Source organism: Desmodus rotundus, chromosome 11 (assembly GCF_022682495.2).
Source record: "Desmodus rotundus isolate HL8 chromosome 11, HLdesRot8A.1, whole genome shotgun sequence".
Lineage (NCBI taxonomy): Eukaryota > Metazoa > Chordata > Mammalia > Chiroptera > Phyllostomidae > Desmodus > Desmodus rotundus.
This window is the reverse complement of record NC_071397.1, coordinates 68,109,062-68,126,558: the sequence shown is the minus strand read 5'-3', so window position 1 is coordinate 68,126,558 and position 17,497 is coordinate 68,109,062. Positions and strand designations below refer to the sequence as shown.

The 17,497-nt window shown below is 44.7% G+C and overlaps 1 protein-coding gene across 2 annotated transcripts in view; it reads right to left on the bottom strand.

Moving 5' to 3' along the window:
- Positions 1-10,752: 10,752 nt before the first annotated feature.
- The window catches only part of DCBLD1 (discoidin, CUB and LCCL domain containing 1), a 64,121-nt gene continuing 57,376 nt past the window's right edge, over positions 10,753-17,497 (bottom strand). For both annotated transcript variants that reach the window (XM_045188711.3, XM_024551834.4), the window contains exons 12-15: positions 16,761-16,848; positions 16,479-16,528; positions 15,476-15,595; positions 10,753-12,849 (exon numbers count right to left, since the gene is read on the bottom strand). In XM_045188711.3, coding sequence (XP_045044646.2) covers positions 12,350-12,849; positions 15,476-15,595; positions 16,479-16,528; positions 16,761-16,848 — 758 coding nt within the window. In that variant the 3' untranslated portion in view covers positions 10,753-12,349. The remainder of the gene's footprint in view (positions 12,850-15,475; positions 15,596-16,478; positions 16,529-16,760; positions 16,849-17,497) is intronic.

The following is a 17,497-nucleotide window of genomic DNA, read 5'->3' as shown; positions in this document are numbered from 1 at the left end:
TCCTTTGGGCCATACTTCTTTGTCTCTGTGCACCTGTTACGTTGTAAGGGGCAGAGCCTTAGGTGTTCACCAGGGCAGGCAACCCAGGTTGCTGAGTTGTGGCTGTCTGTCGGGGAGGGGCCTGAGAGGGAACAGTGCTGCTTGCTCAGCTCTTGGCCAGCTTTCAGTGGCTTTCCCAGCTACGCACAAGCTAATTGGGCCCCCCTGGTTCTTATTCCTGGCTGGGTAGGTTTGGGTCTCTCCAACAAACTCCTGTGAGGCTGGGAGTTTCCCCTACCACCATAGGTTTTTACAGCCAGAGGTTTTTGAGGCTTTCTTTTCCCTGGCTGGAACTCTGGGCTGCTTGGTCTGTCTCGCTCCCTAGTTGTTCCTCCCGATTTATCTGCATGCAAATGTGAGACTGCCTGCTCCGCCAGCCACCGCCTTGCTCTGCGTCCTCTCTGCCCCAACTGCCTGTCTCCGCCTCTCCTACCAGTTTGAATGAATGTTTCTTTAACTCCTTGGCTGTTGGGCTTCCATACAGTTCAATTGTCTGGCAGTTCTGGTTATTTTTTGTTTTTAAATTTGTTGTTGTCCTTCTTTTGGTTTTGCGAGGAGGCAAAGTGTATCTACCTACACCTCCATCTTACCTGGAAGTGAGAAACAATCCTTTTTTAGGTGTATCTTGAAAGCTGTAATCACTGTTGTGGCAGCTGAGAATAAAAATGTCCGAACCCCACCACAAGGGAGCGTACTAGGCTGAAGGCAGGCCTAGCTGCTGCACTCTGAATCTGTTGCTGCATTTACACAGAGGCTGCACTTCTTACACGGTACTGCCAGCCAAGGACTGATCTTGAGAGGGATTTTAGGACATCTGGGCTTTGGCTTGAGGATGCCCTGACAGTCTTGCCAGACTCCCTTAGGATTACAGTACAGTCTAAGTTGCTTTCGCCCAACCTTCCTTTATCCTTTCACTCACTTGGGGGCCGTACCTGCATCACGACGTAGCCTCCAACTCCCTCCCGATTTCTTCTCACCAGCGTTGCCCCTATTTAGTCCACTACAGAGCTGATCGCTTCTCAGTCTTGGTGTTTGCTTCTTGGAGGACCCAGGCTAACATAAATGGACCAGGAGTGAGATCTGAGGAAACAGGTTAGGAGAAGATTAGGGGCTGGCTCATCTTTCACCCAAAGGGTGAAGAGGATGACATCTTGGTCTCTAAGTGGAATATACGTAGTCCTTGGTGCAAGTCATGGCTCAGTTACTGAATATTTCACAGGTGGGGGCCGAAAAGAGTTACCATAGGAAGCTCAAAAGCATTGTCCTTACAGAGACCTGTTTGCAACATTGCCCTTTGATTATGGCCAGCAAAGAGGATTTGAAGAGCATGTTCCCCCATTTCCTAACTGATGAGAGTGGCCTCCTGTGCCTGAAATGTTTGTACAAATAATAGGGTTCATGTTGAACACCTATTTTCCTTCCGGGAATCTGAAATTTCGGTACGTGCTAGGCATAGCACACCCACGTGACTGAGCCAGATAAAATCCCTGGCCTCCTATACCCAGGCTCAGGCAAGCTTCCCTGGAGGAATTAAGCTCATCCCGTAAAACTTCATTGAGACAAGACTCTGGAGCTTGTGCCTGGTTTTCTCTGGTTCACTCATGTGCCTTTTTCCTTGGCTGGTTTTGTTTGATATTCTCTCTCTAATAAATCATAGTTGTAAGTATACTTTTTGCTTAGTCCTGTGGGTTTTTCTAGCAAATCACTCAGCCTGGAGATGGTCTTGTTTAACCCAGACACGTGTTAACTTGGGTAAATGTCCCCATGGCGAGGAGTTCTCTAGAAGTTCAGTGATGCAGGCATTTGAAAAATTTGGGGAGAACAATGCCTACAAGGAGATCTGAGTTGGTTGGTTACTGCTGGGTTGTATTGACCTACAGAAGGATAATGAGAGACCGAGGGCTGTTAGGGAGCTGTGAGTGCAGAAGCATGAGAGCCGGAGGACCTCAGGGGAGCTTAGGAGGAGGCCGGGGTTGAAATAGCTGAGACTCAGTCTAGCCACCTGATTGTTACAGAGCTTCGGAGACCTGAATGTTCAGCCATGTTCTATTTTGTGAAAGTCAAGGCCCTGCTGGAGAAAACCTAGAACCTTGAAACGTGCCATGGGACATCTGGATGGGTACCCTTGAGGATACTGACGCTGCAGTCCCTACTGCCTTTGGTCTTGCAGAAGTAGCCCACCCCTTCCCTAAAGAGTCACCTCTGTTCTGCTAGAAGGGGCTGCAGAGGCTGCATCCCAGCCCCCATGCCCCCTCAGACAATGACTGCCTTACCTACTTCTGGCTGCAAGGTTTGTAAACAGGGTTAAATTCTAGCAAAGCCTGGCTGTGGATGTGCTGGGTGCGTTAAGCGAGAAGACTAGACACCAAAATGTACTGGCAGGAGCCAGGTGAGCGTTGCTGGGATTGGGTTTTGAGAGTGCTGGATCGAGGCTTCTCCAGCTAAACAAAAGAATTCAAATGGGGGGAAAAAAAAAAAGATCCAGTTCCAAGTTGTTCATAAGGAACACAACTAAAACAAAAAGACACAAAGTTTAAAAATGAAGGAGTTAAGGATATACACAGGGCATATGTTCTCCAAAGGCCAGCTCAGATACAGAGAAAATAGATAAAAGAAAAATGGACTTGAAGAAAAGAAGTGTTATAAGGGGTAGAGAAAGCTACTTAATTTCTTAAAGAATCAACTCACTACAAAGGTAAAGTGATTCTAATATTGTATATGCCAATTTAAAAGTCTCAAAATACATAAAGCAAAAATCAATAGAACTAAAAACATAAAATTCCATCCATCACAATAGTAGGAGATTACAAAACTTTCAAAGAAATTGGGAGATTTGAACAGCAAAAGTAACAAGTTTATTTTAAAGCTCAAGTTAAGAGGATATTTGGTTGTAAAAGAAAGACATAAATAGGCTTATAAATAGGAAGATAGATACATGAACTATAAGGAAGAAAATTAGATACACAAAATGTAAAACAGACTAAAACTTGGATTCTATGGCTTTAGAAAGGTAAAATTTGCAGTTTGGTAAAGTAACAGCAGGGGGCAGCAGATTCCAAATGTGATAATTTCACTTAGAGCTGGATGGAAGGCTTTGTGAAGATTATCAAATAAAATACTTATTAGGATGAATAAACTGAGGACTAGAAAAGTAATATTACTTGTCCAGGGTAACACAGGTAGTAAGTGTCAGAGCCAGGGAATTCTGTCCTTGATTCTACTTTAATAGGCTACTTTCAAAGAGGGCAAAGGAAATACAGATGAAATTGTTGGCTTTCCAGTCTTTCTCCTCAATAATACTGTATTTTTTCTTAAATGGTGCAAAGTTTGATGGAACCTCAGGTTGATGCAGTTTTCGTTTTTACTAATGATGGCTGAGCTGGATTGAAACATCACTAGCAATAGTTTTTCTGTGTTTGAGCGAATGTTAGAATGCCAGAGCTGAAGTTACACGGTCGAGTCTTCCGTCCTGGAGACTGTAGCATTCCAGTCCCCCCCTGCCCCCCACACACAGACGACCTCTTCATGTGTACATCGTGGGTCCCTGTAACCTTCAGGAAGCAAGGCTGCCACAGGATATTTGCGACCTCAGAGAAAGGTGCCATTCTCGCCAGGTGCCTCCCCAGGCTTACCCTCACCATTGTAGAGGGCATCTTTACTTCTACCTAGACCCGTAACAAATGGGTTGTCAGCTTCTCAAAGCCAGAAAATAGAACTAAAAAAATAAAAAGCTGATTTTTCAGAGGTGAAAGACAAAAATAGATAAACTACTGGCTCACCTAGTTATGAAAAACAGTAGAGGCATGTAAAATATAAGAAATAAGGGAGAACTAACCATAAAAGCAGAGGAAACTAAAAGGTTAAGGCTCTTTTGTTCAATTCTATATAAATAAATGTAAAACTTTTCTAAGAAAATGTAATCAAAACAAATTTAAAAATTTAGATTTCCATAGAAAATATTGTCACAGTGCTGCCCTCTCACACAAATTACCACAATATATGACTGCGTGGGCCAGTGCCATCAAACCTTTAACAAGTTGATAATTCCAATACCTAGAACAAAAAAACTTAAAGGAAGAAGAAAACTTCGAAATGTTTTGTCAAGCTAGTAAAGCCTAACAAAGATTGACACACAGAAAACGAAAGGCCCATCTTGCAAATGAATATCAATGTAATAACCCTAAATAAAGTGTTACCACTACGAATTCAGCGGCACTTCAATGGATCGTACATCACAACCGAATGTTTAATACCGGGACATCTAATGTTGTAATTAATCATATGGCTGGGTCTAGACAAGGGTCCTAGGGAATGATTTTCTTCTAACTCCAGAGAAACTAAAAAGGCATTGGTCGAAATTCTCCACCTGTTCCTGGTGAGCAAAAATAAGACTAAATGGATGCTTTCTTAACATAAAAACATATAGAATCTTTGTCCCAAAGGCAGCATCATGCTTAGTAGAGATATACTAGATGCATTTAATTATGGCACTGGAGGTATTGCCAATATGTATCGTGAAGGAGATTGTGCCAAACACTACTTGTGGACATTATGATCACATTCTCCCAAATCTAAGAGAATCAACTAAAAACTACTAGAAATGATAAGGTAATTTAGGAAAGGAGCAACATATACAAATCAACAAGGAAGAAAAACATTTAATATTTTTTAATTTAAATAATGTATAAAATAGCCAGTGCCAACATGGTGCTTACCAGGCACTGTTCCAAGGGGTTTACAGTATCAACCCTTGTAATCTTCACCACAACCCAATGAGGTATGGACAGGGTCCAGCACAAATAATGCCTCTTTTTTATTACAAAATCTTTTATTACAACATCATAAGCATGAAATTCTGTAACATAACAATATTACACTCAAGCACACCATGTGACATTTTAGGCAAAATGTTCAAATTAAACATAAATTATTACACCCATATTATTACCCTACCAACTACACTCAAGCAGGTGTTACTTCTGCTGGACTCTGTATATTAGGTTGGCCAAAAAGTTCATTTAATATTTTCCATATGATGATTCTAGTAGTGCTTAGTTGTCTTTAACTTCATTTGAAACAATTTGGTTAGATTATATTGTGACACCTGTCATACTGGTGTGCATTAAAAAAAAAAATTGGTGAATTCCGGCCAAGATGGAGGCATAGGTAGACACACTCTGCCTCCTCGCACAACCAAAAGAAGGACAACAACAACTTCAAAACAAAAAACAACCAGAACTGACAGAAAATCTAACTGTATGGAAGTCCGACAATGAAGGATTTAAAGAAGACACACTCACCCAGTCCGGTAGGAGGGGCGGAGATGGGCAGCTGGGTGGAGAGGACTCGAGGCAAGGTGGGGGCTGGCGGGCCCAGTGAGGTGGCAGATTGTGCAACAAACGGGGCAGGCAGTACGGCAGCTGGCAGACCCCGTGGCCCCACATTCGCACATTGATTAACCGGGACGAACGGTGGGTGGACTGGGTGACAGATCGCACAACCCAGGGCTCCAGCGCGGGGAAATAAGCCTCAAACCTCTGATTGAAAACACCGGTGGGGGTTGAGGTGTCAGCAGGAGAAACTCCCAGCCTCACAGGAGAGGTCGTTGGAGAGACCCACAGGGGCCTAGAGCGTGCACAAACCCACCCACCCGGGAATCAGCATCAGAAGGGCCCACTTTGCCTGTGGGTAGTGGAGGGAATGACCTAAACCGGGCAGAGAGTGGAGCAGGCGCTGTTGCTCTGTCTCAGCCCCTCCCCCATGTACAGCGTCACAGCGCAGCGACCAGCGTGACCCCGCCCCAGTGAACACCTAAGGCTCTGCCCCTTTATGTAACAGGTGTGCCAAGACAAAAAAAAAAATGGCCCAAATGAAAGAACAGATCAAAGCTCCAGAAGAAATACAACTAAGCAGCAAACAGATAGCCAACCTATCAGATGCACAGTTCAAAACACTAGTAATCAGGAAGCTCACAGAATTGGTTGAATTTGGTCACAAATTAGATGAAAAAATGAAGGCTATGTTAAGAGAAACAAAGGAAAATGTACAGGGAACCAATAGTGATGGGAAGGAAACTGGGACTCACATCAACAGTGTGGACCAGAAGGAAGAAAGAAACATCCAACCAGAAAAGAATGAAGAAACAAGAATTCAAAAAAACGAGGAGAGGCTTAGGAACCTCCAGTACATCTTGAAACGTTCCAACGTCTGAATTATAGGGGTACCAGAAGGAGAAGAAGAACAAAAAATTGAAAATTTATTTGAAAATATAATGAAGGAGAACTTCACTAATCTGGCAAAGGACATAGACTTCCAGGAAGTCCAGGAAGCTCAGAGAGTCCCAAAGAAGCTGGACCCAAGGAGGAATACACCAAGGCACATCATAATTACACTACCCAAGATTAAAGAGAAGGAAAGAATCTTAGAAGCAGCAAGAGAAAAGGACACAGTTACCTACAAAGGAGTTCCCATAAGTCTGTCAGCTGATTTCTCAAAAGAAACCCTGTAGGCAAGAAGGGGCTGGAAAGAAGTATTTGAAGTCATGAAAGGCAAGGACCTACATCCAAGATTACTCTCTCCAGCAAAGCTATCATTTAGAATGGAAGGGCATATAAAATGCTTCTCAGATAAGGTCAAGTTAAAGGAGCTCATCATCACGAAGCCCTTATTATATGAAATGTTAAAGGGATTTATCTGAGAAAAAGAAGATAAAAAATATGAACAGTAAAAATGACAGCAAACTCACAGTTATTAACAACCACACCTAAAACCAAAACAAAAGCAAACAACTAGAACAGGAACAGAACCACAGAAATGGAGATCACATGCAGGGTTATCAACAGGGGAGTGGGAGGGTAAGGGGGGGAAAGATACAGGGAATAAGTAGCATAAATGGTAGGTAGAAAATAGACAGGGGGAGGGTAAGAACAGTTATAGGAAATATAGAAGCCAAAGAACTATGTATGACCCATGGACATGAACTATAGGGGGGGAATGTGGGAGGGAGGGGGTGGGCAGGATGGAGTGGAGTGAAGGGGGGGAAATGGGACAACTGTAATAGCATAATCAATAAATATATTTTTAAAAGATAAGCATAATACACTGAAAATGATGTTTATTTTCTTCCATCTTCAATATTTAAATGGCTACACAAAAAATCACCAATTTTAATAAGTTTTCTTTTTAAATGCATGCTGAACATGACAGCCATCACAATACAATCTAACAAAATTGTTAAGAATGAAGTTAAAGACAACTAAGCACTACTCGATCCATCGTACGGGGGAAAAAAAAACAACTAAGTGAACTTTTTCGCCAACCCAATAGTTGGGGCCTCAATGTTTGGGTTTCCTAGAAAGAAAATGGAGTGAAAGTGTTGATACAAAAGAGTTCAAGTGATAGTTGGGGAAGGAAATAGAACTTCAGAAGTTTAACAACCAGAGGAAAACGATGAGACCAAGGCATTAAATATCTTAATGAGATCAATGAACAAGTAGGATGAAGGGCTTAATCACCAGAAGGGGTATCAGAAGAATAGGAGATTTTAAGCACAGACAGGATTGCTAAGATGTCAGAGCTGGAGCTCTTGCTGCTAACATGAGTGTGGAGCTGGTGTGAATGTAATGGTGTTTACTAGGGGGTCAAAAAGCCATAAAAGTGACCATGTTGGACACTGAATTCTCCAACATGTATTCAGAGGATGAATGGAGGTCACCTGGAGCTAGATGACAGTCCTCAATGAGTGGGGAAAGCAGCTTGGAAGGCATTGTCACAGCAGGAAGAGAAGGTGGTAGAGCTCGGTGGTGTGAACATCATAGCTTTGAATGGGGGTGACAGTGGGGATGAATGGGGCTCAGAGTGTGGGTGTCGGGAAGAAGTTGGGCACTGCCTCCTGGCTCCAATGAGTGCAATGGTGAAGAGAAGAGGCAACCTCTGCTTGAAAAGGACTCTTGAAAAAGACATGGTGTTGGAAGACAGTTGAGATTTCAGATTGGACAGAAAGGAAAGGAGTTAATGAATATGTATCCATCACCTACTGTGTTCAAAGCACTGAGATGAAGGAGTCTTCACAACGGCCCTTTTATAACCAATTTCTGCTTTAGGGATTAAGAAGTGGGTTTAGAAAAACTGAGGTTTATTAAACATTTTAGGAGTTTATTTGTGCAATTATGGATTCAAATAGGAAGTGCTTAGCAACTCTCCACAAAAGGAGATACAGGAAAGACTGAAAGTGCAAAAGCAAAGAAAGGAAATTATTGGATTGCTCATAGCTTAAAGCTTAGTTGTTTGTGAAAATACCAAGATAGTGTACAAAAGGACAGATTTGAAAAAGAATCAGCAGATCTTCCAGAAATCTTTTTAGGAAAATTGAAATTAAAACCTCAGTGATTAGATTAAACAGCAGATTAGGCAGCAGAAGGGGACATTAGTAAACTGGGGTATAATGTGCAACCTTAGATACACAGCGCTTCATGTGGGCCAGTCACGGCTCTGAAGCTTCATTTAAGCTTCCTAACAGGTGCCACGGGCAGGTGGACAGCACTGTTTTCCTGAGTTACACACAAGGAAGCAGGTGCTGAGATGTGGGGGGTTTGTTGCCCGGGAAGTCAGATGTCTGTGCACTGAGCCACTATGACATATTGTCTTTCAGGAATTTATGCAGAATCCAGCACAGAAAGATAAAAAGATGGAAAATAAGAGACATGAAGGGATAGGATGAGAAGGTCCAATGAGCATCCCATAGTGTTTCCAGGGGGAGTGAATAAAGAAAACAGCAAAGAGGAAAGTAGTATTGGAATAAAAAGGGGAACTGAGAATTTTTCAGAGTTGATCATGACGAGTGCTAAAATTCAAAGAAACGCAGTCCAAAGTTCTATGAATACAAATGAATTCACAGCCGAACACATAGTAATAAAATTGCGGAATACCGTAAGCAGGGCGAAACCTTTAAAGCCTCTAGAGGAATTTTTTCCCAGAGCAGGAAGAGAGGCTGGGAAAGAGACCCACGGTGGGAGATGAGACCTGAAGGGGGAGTGAACGCGGTGGTGGGGGTTGGAGGCGAGTTCTGCGTGACCGGATGGGCTATGTTTGGGGCAGGGTCGCAATTAATGCCAGCTTCCCATTACAGGAACAACTGCTCCCGGGTCCCGGCTTATCATCGTAAGTGCAGAGTGATGTTGCTCCCAGAACTTGAGCAGCCATGGGGTGCCTGAGTGAACGCCAGAGAAGCATTTTGAGAATACTGAGGCCAGCCTGGACTGCTGAACTGAGGCATTTATGAAAAGCTATTCATAGTGCCTGTAGTTGTGCCTAGAACATACATGTGACTCCACTTTCTAAGAATCCAAAGCCAGTGTAATAAGCACAGAACAATCTCTCACATCCTTTCTAGACCTTTTCTAGGCTAATTATAAATACTGAGGAAAGTTTAAGTAACAGTGGTAAACCCAGGCCAAAGTTTCGGCCTCCTCTGCGATCAGCGTGGATGTCAGAGTAGGTGCCTTTCCACCTCAACTGTCCGATGTGACAGACAGCAGCCTCTGCTTCCGAACAGGGTTTGATAACATAGAAGAAACAGGAAAGTTGGGATTATCTCAATCTCTCTTTATCGTATGTGCTGGTGTTGCAAAACACTGAAAAAGAAAAGACATGGTATCTTTCTGCTCTTCCCCTCTCGTTTCAGGCTCGGCTGTGCAGGGTTTATCAGAGCTTTCTGCTCACCCACCCTGGTCTACACAGCGCGGCCACCAGAGGAAGTGCTGCTCCCAAACAAAGTCCTGTTCTCCCCTTTCTGTCGGGATCACATCACCAGCAAGGGGACGAAATGGATGGATGAAAAGAGCTCCCTTGTACAAAAGTCTGTGCGGATGGACCACTGGTTTAGTGGTAAAGTACTGCACACAGCCCACTGAAAAGAGTGGCCTGTTGTGGAACAAACACTTGGATAAGTGTTGTCCCAGTGAGTTCTTATCTGTAAGCCTTGCAGGAAGGCACAGGAACATGATTTTTACAAATAAGCAATTTGAGGCTCAGGTTTATAAAATGACAGACTGAGTATACAAATGGATAATGATTAAGACCATACATAAATACAGAACTTAAATTCACAATGTATAGCAATAAACACAAGAAATGAAGCCATTATCCTCAGTAACCAGGCCAGAAGGTCAGCCTGTGATAAATTAGACCTATAGAAAGTCCAGCTAATCCTTCCGGTAACAAACCAGGAAGCCAGACAATAACACCTATGATAACTGACCCCAAAACTCTAGGATTTGATTAATAACTCAGCGTCCTTAATTTTTGCCCCACTTCCAACTTAGGACAAACCAGAGAAAACCAAGTATGTCCCCTAACCACCAATGAACAGGAGGCTCCACTTCTAGTTAATCTTGCCTACAGCTTCCCCAGGCCCACAGCCTCCCATCAGGGCACAGCTGGCCCCGCCCCTTTCCCCACTAGAGAGCTTTCCCACTCCTCTGCTGCTTTGGAGTCTCTCTCTCCCTGCCAGAATACTGGTGAGGGTGGCTAATTCCACTGCTGGAGCAAGTTCTGGAATAGCCTCTGCTCGCTCTCCTGTGTGATCCGTCTTCATTTATTCCCGCAACGACTGGCCCAGTCTTCAGGTACTGTGTGGCAGATCAGGGTCTGGCACCACGTCCCTGCTGCTTCTCCTGTGCCAGTGGCCTGTTTTGGGGGCCTGAGCCGCAAGCAGACACCGATGAGAGGCAGAGGCATTTGATTGGCCATCGTTTATTACATTAGTGTGCATACAAAACCACGTAAACGCCACAAAGTGCACAGTTCAGCCTCCACGATATCGAACAGGTAGTCTGTGATGTTTCAGCACCCTCACTATTTTAGCATTTATATTTTTCACAGAGAGTTAGAGTCATACAAGAAAGATGATAATACATTGTTTAGAGAAAGGATATTTTTGGTCCACATTTTCTATTAAAACAAACAAACGAACAAACACCTATTTGCCTCTTTGGCAAAAGAGGTTCAGCCCCCCACAGTGAACTCACAATGCAAACTCGGATACAAACCACTGAACATGAGGTACAGCTGAGGTCTGGGCTAATCTGCAATTGCAGACGCACACTCGGGGGAAAGTGTTCCTACAAAGTCAGTTCAGTTCTCAGCCATCTCAGCAGAAAAAGCTCTACTTCGATGTGGCCTCGATCACTCTTGTAAGAAGACACTTCAAAATGACTTTTTTTGTGTCTGAGTACAATGTGCTATTTTTGAAGAAACTCACGAAAAGTGTAGGCGTCTGGTCTCAGCAATATTTTTAATCTGAGGTACAAAAGTATCTGACACAGTGGTTCAGACTGTAATTTCTGTGCCAGCTTCATTCAGTTTGTTGGGAGAGCAGTTTTGGTTACCATGAAGTCTCAGCCTTTGGCTTTGCAGACAGTTTGAAAAGGGTGGATTTGCATGTGAAAGCCATGCAAGATGTGAGGGGTCTGACGTGAGGAAGAAGCAAAGTGTGATGAAGGCCAGTTCCTCAGGGGTCCAGGTCCCTCGGGCAGGCAGAGGCCTTCTGCTGGCTGCGTGCATGCCCTGACCAGCTGCTGCACATCCCCGCCGGCACGGGAGTCTGAGGAACAGGCCGTTGTTGAGGTGACTGTGTGTGTGTGTGTGTGTGTTTTTAATCTACAATCGTAATTGCTAGCAACCACCCTGGTGTGCTTTTCATGCTTCAAGTAATTTCATTCCTTCCAGGAGAAGAATGTTAACAATGCTTTTAGTTCTAGTTATCGAAGCAAAGGCAATGAGCCACAATAACAACAAGATTAAGTTTAAACAGACCTGCTGCTAACACAGTATCAGAGAAAACATATTTAACAAGCGAACATATTATTCTATACGTTTTTGCCACAGCTGTATTCTCCCACTTAACCTCTGTGCAGAACTAAAATCTGATCAAGCAAACTTAAGCTACTTCAATTCTTGTTAAATACAACTCTGTACACACTGCACATTGCACACCCAAGCAGCTCAATATCACAGGTAGAGAAATGAAAATGCCAGCTACAGGTTTTCATTTTTCTAGCCCAACGAAAACCGAAGGGCTCCTGCTGGAAGGGTCGGAACAAAACCAGCTGCACAACTTTGTAAACAGTATGAGAGGTGGTCGCTAGGACTCCACCGCAGGATCCTATTAAATCACACACACACACACACACACACGTACGTGTGTGCACACACGCGCCCACACGCACACACACGCACTTGAACCTATCTTCTTCCAGTGCCGCACACAGCCCAGCGCTCAGTACCACAGCAGGTTTCTTTCACAGTGTGTTCACAAAAGAGCAGTCACGGCTGTGTGGCTGAGGGGTTTGAGGCAGTCTCTGGGGGCTGAGTAGGCATCGTTCACCTGGGGCTGCGAGTCAGGCTTTGCACACTCAGAGGTTCGGCAGCCGCTGGCTTTGGGCTGATCGTAGCCTGAGTCTGTGAGCACAGGGCTCGGTGGCCTCTGATAGCCCTGGCTCATGGCGCAGGGCCCGGCTGCAGCCGGGGAGAAGCTGCCAGAAGACAGGGAGTGCTTGTGCGCTGGCACATGGTAGCCTCTCTGCTCGGAGAAGGTGTGTGCCCGGGCCAGGTGCCGCTCCACGATGGGCGTGGCGTACTCCGGCTCCAGGTTGGTCAAGGGCAGCGCGTACTCGTGGCTGCCTGCGGGGAGCGGGCAGTGGTAGTGGCCGCCGGCCTCTGCACTCCCCCCAGCCTTGTGCGCCCCAGTGTCTATGGGCCGGAAGGTGGAGCCCTTCCTGGTGACTGTCCCAGTGCCGATCATGTGGTAATCTGAAATCAAAAGAGCAGAAGCACATCGTTTGTGCAATACAGGGGCACACCGACAGATCAGGTGTTTGTAGAGGAGGGCGCTCCGCTCCGCCAACTCTCTGCGGAGTGTCCAATGTCCACCAGGCAGTGAGAAAGACCAAGAAGTCAAAGGCATAGATGCCGCACGCAGGGGCTCACACAGCCATACTGCTGCACTAAGAGGCCTCCAGGGTCACCGGATCCTGGAGACGCAGAGATTACGTTTAACCCTAATTAGGAGGATGGGCAAAAATACTTCATGGAGCTTTTAAACTGGATGTTGAAATGCCAAATTTGGGGGGGGCGGGCGCCGGGACGGGGGTGGGGAGAGGCTAATTAAACGGCCTATTGATGTGGCTGGAGTGTGTGGGCCAAGGAGTAGTTTAGTAGAATATAAAGATCAAAATAGTAGGTTGGGAACTAGTGATAATGATAAACCTCACATTTACTGAGTCATTAGGCACCATTCTAATATATTAAGATGTCAATTAATTACATCTCAAAAAAAAAAAAGAGAGAGAGAGAGAGAGAAGAATTGTACTATGAGGTAGGGACTATTACTCCATGTTTACAAATGGAAAACGGATGCAGAGTGAGATTAAGTAGCTTTTCCAAGACCACACACAGCTGGCAGCCAGGGGAGCTAGAGTTTGAGCACGTGTCCCAGGGATGATACACTGCTGACCATTAGCTAGAGCCTGAGAAGCACTGAGTGTGTCGCTAGGGAGTCGGATTTAATTCTGAAGAAACCTACTGAGGATTCTACAAAAGAGACTGATACAGGTGGAGGTAAGTCTGGAGATGGACTGCAGAAGGAAAGATAAGAAAATGAGAAATAAAAAGCAAAGAGAAATGAAACGCCGACGTCACAAACTAGGAACTGGAGCAGCCTTGGGAAGGCCGCACGTCAGAGACGGAGACGGGAATCAGAAGGAGGTGTTCCGATGATGCAGGCCGGACACGAGGAAAGAGGGGCGCCTCAGGCCCTCCGGGGTGAGGCCTGGAAGACTGGGATGCAGAGCTGGGGAGCCACTTAGAAGAGCTGTGCATGGAGCGCATGTGGGAGGGCTAGGAACAAGGGGGTTGACTTTGGACCCCCGAGAACTGGTGTCACCGGCAGGTGGCAATTCCAGCAGGTGCGAATCAGTGACTCATTAGGGACCAAGAGGGAAGTCTGAATGTGAGCAGAGGAGGGGACGAATGTGCTAGGGCTGTACTGGGAGCTGGGGAGTGGGTGAGACTGCTTCGGGGAGAGACGGCAGAGGAGTGGGGGCGAGGGCAGGACCATGCGGTGAGGCAGAGGGAGGAACTGCACTGGAAGCTGAAGGAGAATGAATGAAAGAAAGGAGAGGACAGACAAGGGGTTCGCCCCTCTCCTGGCTTCACCCCCAAAAGAGAACTTGAACTTTCAAGGGAAAGGAACAAGAAGCAGGATTTTGGGGAGAGATGCTCTCTTTGCCCCTGAGGCACCTCAGGCAACCTTTCTACTGGCTAGCCTCCGACTTGATGCGCATCACCGGGGGAAGTTCTGGCTCAGCAGGCCTGGGGCAGGGCCTGAGAGCCTGCATTTCCAGCAAGCTCCCCTATGCTGCTGAGGCTGCTGGTCCTCAGAACACACTCCGAGAAGCAAGAAACTGGAGCAGTGCTACCACCGAGTGTGGTCTGCAGACGCCTACACGTCTGAAAACTGTTTGTAACAAATCTGCAAAGAAATGAGTACGCACATTGAGAGCAAGTGTTTAGAAACTTAACAGCCATCTGAGAGAGTAATTCTATGTCTCTTCAGTCCAATTAAAAAAAAAATTAGAGCTTTGTATTTTGTATATTTTTATAAAAACTTCATCGTTGCTACTAATTTATGTTGTATTTTACAAAAGTATTAGTCTGGATGGATTAGAAATTTAAAAAACAAAAGCAAAAATATGCATCTTTTCCCACATTTTAGTGTGAGAAGCTTGACTTTTTTCTTTTTAAAGATTTTATTTATTTATTTTTAGAGAGAGGGGACGGGAGGGACAAAAAGAGGGAGGGAAAGATCGATCAGTGTTGCCTCTTGTACACAGTTGCCCCAGCCAGGGACAGAACCCATAGCCCAGGCACGTGCCCTGACCTGGAATCTAACCCGCAACCTTTCATTTTGAGGGAGGACGCTCAGCCAACTGAGCCACACCAGTAAAGCTTGACTCTTGACGATGGCTTATCAGGGACACCTAGGCCATTCTAACACTGGACAGGATTTTTCATCTCCTATCTCCTCTTCTTCAAGGGCAGGAGCTGTACTAAATTCATCTTTCTAGTCCCCTTTTCCTAGTGCCTTAATGAAAACCTTAGTAACAAAAACAGATTAACTAAGTGCTTCCAGCTTTTAGTGGTACTTCAGGGTCATTGCTTTGGGTGTTATTGTAGCCCCTGCAGGTGTAAGAGCCTCTGCTGAATGGGACGTCTGAGAAATACTCAGTGTCCGTTTGTAACTCCGTACCGGATGCAGATGGGAAACTTCACACATTACTGATTTACAGGACCCCGTGCAAACACCAGGATTTTACTCTCATTTCTCTCCTGGTCTCCCCTCTCCCACAAGCAACTGTCACAGAGGCTTGGCACTTACCGGCCACGTCACCTGTGATGAGATCTAACTTCTGTGTCATCTCCTTTTCAGTATCATAGCTGATGGTAAACTCAGCTGACTGATGTCTGGCAAAGGGATATTTGATCTGCTTCCAACAGTCTGGAATACAGATAAGAGGAAAAAAAGCAGTATCTTAGAGGTAAAATGCACATTCTCCATGGCTCCAGGACGTGCTCCTCCTGAGCTTGAGGTCAAGCTGCTTTCTGCCGGCTGACCTTGTGATAAATTCACTGGCACAGCGCTTCAAGTGTGTGTGGAAGAAACAGCATGCTGGGAGTGGCTACAACCACAGCAAGCACTATCCCAACCATGCTTTCCATTGTGCCTTTAAAATGTACCTGTGTACCCATCAGGTCCCAGATTCTCCCTGTGCTAGACCACCTGGCCATGGTTTCCCATGGCATTTGGGACCCGGAGGAATTAACACAGCTGGCTGCTTAGACCCTGTGGAGGTGAAATCTCAAAGTGTGTCTGAGATTCTCAACAGTCCTGCCCCACTGCCCTCTCTCTGGACCGCTGCTGCCACATTGCTTAGGCAACCTGTGTCCTATGGACTCTCTGAAACCTGAACGTGAGTCCAGCCTAGTCCTTCTCCCACTTTCTCAGCAAAATACAATGGAAGCCTGCAGATGCTGAGTGCTGGACAATGTTAAGTTCACAGTTGGGGCTGTTATAACTTCTCCTTATGGTAGGCAATGTGTTGGTGTAAACTCCAATGGCAAAAAAAAAGAGAGAAAAGCAAAATGAATGTTGATGAATGATGGGATGACGTTGAACAAAAGTAAAAGTAATGCCCCATGACTCTGAATTAAAAAGGATACAATATTTTCCTTCCTTATAAATTTGCTAACAAAGGATGTAGAGTTTATTCTTTTTAACTATACAAGTGTGTGCCACAGAAGACCTAATGGTGCTTTTAATCAGCAGATCCTGTCCCTTCCTCAAAGACAGATTAAAACTGTGAACAGAGATTTCAACCAACCTGTTTTCTGAGCTTTAGCGGATGCATAAGGATTTCCTTTCTTCTTCCTCCTATCGAGACAAAAAAAAGTTTTACTGAAAGGGTTTCTCAGTACTGGTAAGTACTGTTTATGAAATAACACTTGGTACTTTCCACCTCTATCTAACTTGTAACTATAAGTGGGCATTTTATTTTGGAAGAAGTAATATTGCTTTTCTACGTGAACATTTGAAGAGTAAACATTTTGGTTTTGTGATTGTTTACATAATTAGAGAAGAGATTTAACAATGTAAAGTCACATACTTCCTTAGGGCTGTAGAGATCCCCACTCCAGCCACCAGCAGGGCGAGCAGGAGCACCAGTGGGGTCGCAACCATCGCGATGTTCGCTCCTACGAGTGGAAGCACCACATTTCAGCAGAATCGACCGCAACCATGCTTCATGATCTAAAGCTCAACATTGACTTGAAAGGTCTTCAAAGGGTTAACACGTGGGGGAAAAGGAATACAGTCGAGGCACTTACTGACATTGGAAAGCAAAAAGAGAGAATTCGAACTTCTGGCTAAGGTTTAGGAAAATAAAATTTATCCTCACTTCCCCCTCCTACTTCCAATGGCAGTTTTCTTTTACTTATTTTAATTTTTTAAATCATTAATTTTTTTTTCACTTTCAGTTGACACATAATATTATATTAGTTTCAGGTATTAAACATAGTGATTAGACATTTATGTAACTTATGGAGTTACCACCATACACAGTGATAACAGTACTATTGACTATTATTTTGTATGCTGTACTTTACATCTCTCTGTTTTTATAACTGGCAATTTGTACACCTGTATCCCTTCCCCCTTTCCCCCACTCCCTCAGCCCCCCTCTCATCTGGCAACCATCAACATGTTCTCTGTATCTGTAAGCCTCTGTCAGTTTTGTTTGTTTGCTTAATTTGTTTTTTAAGAGTGCACATATAAGTGAGATCAGATGGTATTTGTCTTTCAGTGTCTGACATTTCACTTAGCATAATACCCTCTAGGTCCATC